Genomic DNA, 4954 nt, shown 5'->3' with positions numbered 1-4954 from the left:
GACTTGTTGTTGGGGAGTCAGTGCACACGGACGCAGGTAACCGAGTGTTCAGTGTTACAAAGAAGTCAACAAACTGGTCGACAAAATGTAAAACATGAACATAACCAGCTCTTATCTGTTGGTTTACACTCACAGGTCAATAGTTTGTAGTGAAAGTGCCATAAAATATAATAAAAGAGCCAATAAGGAAGAAATAAACTAAGTTATTTCACAACTTTATGATGAAGATATATTAGGTCTGCAGCTAGTTTTCTAATGTGCAGCTTATTGCGCCACCTGCTGGTGTGTTTAAAGTTTTGTATTTGAATAAAAAACTACATTTATGTAAAAAGCCATCAAAGCAACAATAAATCAGACAACAGGTCAGCATCCTCAGAATTCACAACATTATACATTCACAAAAGCACGAAAGAAGCAAAAGACTTTCATTAATTTGAAATATCACGACAACATCTACTCAGTGTGTGGATTTTCCTTTACATGAATAAAGACATTTCCACCTTGAATTGATGCAGAAAAAGAATAAATTGGTGCATGAAATAATCACCAGAATGCAGAAGATTTAAAGTAAAAATACTCCATTACAAGTCAAAGTTTATTTCTTTACTTTATGTCCAGTTTTATATTCAGGGACAGAAGGTAGATCTGAGGAACCAAACAGGAATCATGGGAGATGAAAGAAGAAAAAAAACTAAGTTTTGATACACGAATTCGTTTTCAGTTTTTCTACAATCTCAGAGTTTTGCTGAGACTTTGGGTCACTGGAACATTTATTGAAATTATTGAAAAGTTTAGAGGAAATATTACAGTTGGTTGGAATCTGACAACAACTAACTGACATCTGAAATGTGAACCGACTGTACGCTGCTGTTTGGAAGAAGACGTGAAGAAAATACAAATAAATAAATAAATTTAAAAAGTCTCAAAATATGAAAAAAAAAGTCCAAAAATAGCAACAAAAAAAAAATCACAATAAAAAAATAGCCAAACAATTTTGGAAAAAAATGTGTTTAGGTCTGTTTTTAAATGAACAAATCTTGGGGAGAAAAAAAAGAAAATAAAAAAAATATATAAAAAATTCCTCATAAAAATAAAAAATAAAAATGCACAAAACAGTTTTGTAAAATAAAACATATATTTAAAAATATTAATTTAAAGAATGATCAACAAATATAACAGAAATCTTGTTCTATTATCTACTGTGTCAAATCTGCCTAATTTACAAAGCTGTCCTATAAATGTAGTAGAGTAAGAGGAGGAAATCGTTTTTTTAAAAAATAAGCTGAAGAAAAAGTAAGTTTTTATTTTCTGCTGCATTTAATTCAGAACATTTATTCTGCATTTTTTATTCACTTAATCTTACTTCATTTTTTTCCTCTGTTTTATTGCATACATGATCTTTTACCTGTTTTGATTTTTTTCTGCAGTTTTAGTCCATTTTAATTATTCTGCAATAATTAAATAAATAATCTATTTACTTGTCAACACTTTTTTTTTTATTAAGCTTTATTTTGTATTTGGTTTTATTTTATTTTTATATTTTCCTGTATTTTGAATATTTTCTCTGTGTGATAAAGTGCTGTAGAGATAACCTTGCTTGCTGGAAAGTAGAATAATTCCCTCCACATGGAAATACTCGAGTAAAGTATTCTTGTAAAAGTACTCGGCTACTGTGAGTCTTAATGTGGGTTTGTTTTGCTCCATCTGCCGGGGCGGGGCTTCCTCTGTGACGCCACCAGGCCCCGCCCCTTGCCCCGTTCCACCTCTCTCTCTCTCCGCGGCTCGTCTCTCGTCCCGCAGCCGAACACAGAGCACCATCCGGGGGTCCGACTCACCGAGAACCGAGCTCCCACGGCAGTCATGGCGGCGCCGTTAGCCCACTTCGACGAGGACTGGCAGGACTTCAACGAGTTCAAGCCGTCGTCGGAGTCCGCCGAGCGGCTGGACCAGCTCAACTCGAACGTGGGCGACCCGTCGGGCCTAGACGACTTCTCCGACCTGGACAACAGCTTCTCCGGGGAGATCTGCAGCTTCAAGTCGATGGAGGACCTGGTCCACGACTTCGACGAGAAGCTGACGGTGTGTTTCCGAAACTACAACACCGCGACGGAGAACATCGCCCCCGTCAAGCCCATCACGGAGGACAACTACCTGAAAGACGACGAGTGAGTCGGACTTTTAATTCGGTTTTTATTCGCGCTAACTTTTAACCTCCGGGCTAGCTAGCTAGCCGCGTTAGCTCCGAGGCTAACCGCCGCGTAGCCGCGTTAGCTTCAATCAGTGTCGAGCAAACTTCAGCTTGTTTACTGAAGCAAAACACACTTTGTGCCTCCTGGAAACCTAATTAATTTAATTATTCCGTAAAGCTAGGCTGTTTTATCTGAGTTTGCACGCAGATTTAATAAAATAATATCGTGTTGCATTGTTAAAAATGACAAATTCAAGCTATTTTGATGTATTGACGGTTTAATCTTTGAAAAATATGCATCAGGAGTTAGCTTCTAGTTGATTCGCTTGATTTATTTTTGTGCTTTTTATTCATGTGTGTGTTGTGTGTAGAGGAGACTCCTGCCACGTTACCACTGCTGTTTTTTTTTTTACTCTGGTAAATGCTCTACATGTTTCTGGACAGCTGCTGTAGTACATGACTGGTTTCTTGTTTAGTTTTCATACCTCAGCTGCAGCATTCACGTTTATTTATTGTATATTTTCAGTATTTTATCTTTTATTACTCTTGTATAGTGTTAATAGGTGTCCTTACTCTGTGCCTAGACTGACTGACTGTGCATAAATGGCAAATAAAGACCTTAAGTCTTGAATCTTAAATACCTTTATTAACTCTGGTAAATCAAGCTACACTGGTGTATATGTACCAGATCTGCACTGATTGACTGATTAGTTGTCAGTTATTGAATAATTCGCCAACTGTTTTCATAATAAGTTACTGGATGTGAGTAATTATTCAAGAAAACAGTCTAAATTCTGTGTTTCAGTTTGTTTTCTGTGCTAATCGTGAAGGTGTTTGGTCTGTAATGCATTTAAATCCTAGAATATCTTCCATATTTCAGCAAACAGCATTGTCACTTGATTTGAACCTCGTTTTCAGCAACTGTTATGTAAAAATCTATTTATAAATATCAACTGTTGTGCCATTTGCATCCACCTAATTGCATCTCAAATCAGTCAGTCATTTAGTTTCATCTCATTTTCTCACGATCAGGAAAACAAAACGTCACTTTTATATGAATATAACTGATTTTATGTTCTCAAAATAGAATAATTTTTTATCATGTCAGCAGTGGTGACGCTATTAGATCCAAGAGTACATTAACTGAAGTTAAGTTTTAAATCACTGTGATGGAAAATGAAGACTTTATCAGAGAACTTACAGCAGAGCAGCATCAGTTAACCAACTGGTTGGTTGCCAACTATTTTGATGCAAGATTAATCCGATGTTGAGTATTTTTTTAAAGCAAAAAAAGTCTCTGATTGCAGCTTAAATGTGAATATTTTCTGGTTTCTTTCCTTCTTTCAACTGACGGACATTTTCACCTTTTTTCTGACATTTTACAGACCAAACAGCTGGTCAGATAATCTAGAAAATAATCCAAAATAATCTTTAGTTGCAGCCCATAAATGCAAAGTCTATATTGGCAGTAAAAAAAAACAAAAAGCACGTTGACTCTATTTAAATGCTCTTTATTCTTAATAAAATTAGGAGTGAACATTTAATATATTTCAAATGTGAGTAAATGGTTTTATAGGTTTATAAAATAGTGAAACATGTCCGTCAGTGTTTCGTTAATCATCTTTCGGTTCGAAGATGTCCAGTTTACTGTCATAAAGAAGGAAAGAAACCAGAAAAGATTCACATTTAAGAAGCCGATAATTCAGACATTATCTCCGATTAATCATTTGTATCGTGGCAAACAATTAAATAGTTGACAGCTAAACGATTAATTGTTTCAGCTCTGACGGTGAGCGAGCTAATTAACGTCAGGATTAATCGTTTGCTTGAGCTCTAAATGTCAAAACTGTGAAAACTGTTTGAAGCCCATCAAACTACTGTCCAGTTGTTGCTTGAAAAATTACCTTTGAAATGAATTTTCTTGTTAAAATTGTTAATTAATCAGCTAATCAAGGCTTTGAAGCATCTCCTGTGTTAATATCATCGTGCTGGTTAATTAACTCTGAGGCTGTTATTACGTAAATATCCCAGATGTCAGCTGGTCTCTTTATGCTGCGGTGGTTGATGTCCGCTGTTAAACCGCTGATCCTTAAACTGTACATTGGCGGCGGGAGAATAGCCGTCGGCCCGTCTGCTGATGTTCTTTGTCCTGCTTGGAATCGATCCAACTGACTCGAGGGCGTTTAATAGAATAAATGTGTGTGTTAAATCTCCCTGATGATGTGAAGCTCAAAGAGCAGCGAACAGTTTGCCGTGTCTGGTACACGCAGCTACTAAAGGTCACACCGTCGGCGGCCGCTGTTAGAACCTAAACAGTCCCGGTTATCTCCGTCGGAGGTCCTGAGCTGTTGTCGCATCTCAAATGTCACAACTACAACATGCTGTCAGCTCGCAGCAGCCGGTCGATGCCGCTACAGAGCCGTCGGCCGCATGAATCAGCCTCCTCTTCGATTTCCAGCCGACTCTGTGACACCGTTAGATGTGACGATGTGTGCGGCGCTGCAGGAATTAGCTCCGCATACATTCATCCTCACTACGTCAGTCTCGGACGTGTGATGTGAACGATGTGCAAAAGAGTCAGAGTGTGATTATTGACAGATGTATATTGAATATTGAACAGATTATGTGGTTGTTGGAAGTATGGTTTTGAAGCCAGGACACGTTTTACCTTTTCAGAAATTGCAGTTTGTGCGTTTTTGTTATTGAATTTGCTCGTGTTGAGACTTTTTGTGAACTGTTTGAATATAAAGCTGCACAAAGTTCACA

At 37.4% G+C, this 4954-nt stretch overlaps 1 protein-coding gene across 2 annotated transcripts in view; it reads left to right on the top strand.

Moving 5' to 3' along the window:
- The first annotated feature begins 1783 nt into the window (after positions 1-1783).
- LOC103363786 (fasciculation and elongation protein zeta-2-like) overlaps positions 1784-4954 on the top strand; it is a 19359-nt gene continuing 16188 nt past the window's right edge. For both annotated transcript variants that reach the window (XM_008290683.1, XM_008290684.1), the window contains exon 1: positions 1784-2165. In XM_008290683.1, the coding sequence (XP_008288905.1) occupies positions 1861-2165 (305 nt within the window). In that variant the 5' untranslated portion in view covers positions 1784-1860. The remainder of the gene's footprint in view (positions 2166-4954) is intronic.

Source organism: Stegastes partitus, unplaced genomic scaffold (genome assembly GCF_000690725.1).
Source record: "Stegastes partitus isolate 25-593 unplaced genomic scaffold, Stegastes_partitus-1.0.2 Scaffold691, whole genome shotgun sequence".
NCBI lineage: Eukaryota > Metazoa > Chordata > Actinopteri > Pomacentridae > Stegastes > Stegastes partitus.
The sequence above is the reverse complement of the archived record's forward strand: the minus strand, read 5'-3'. Positions and strand labels throughout refer to the sequence as shown.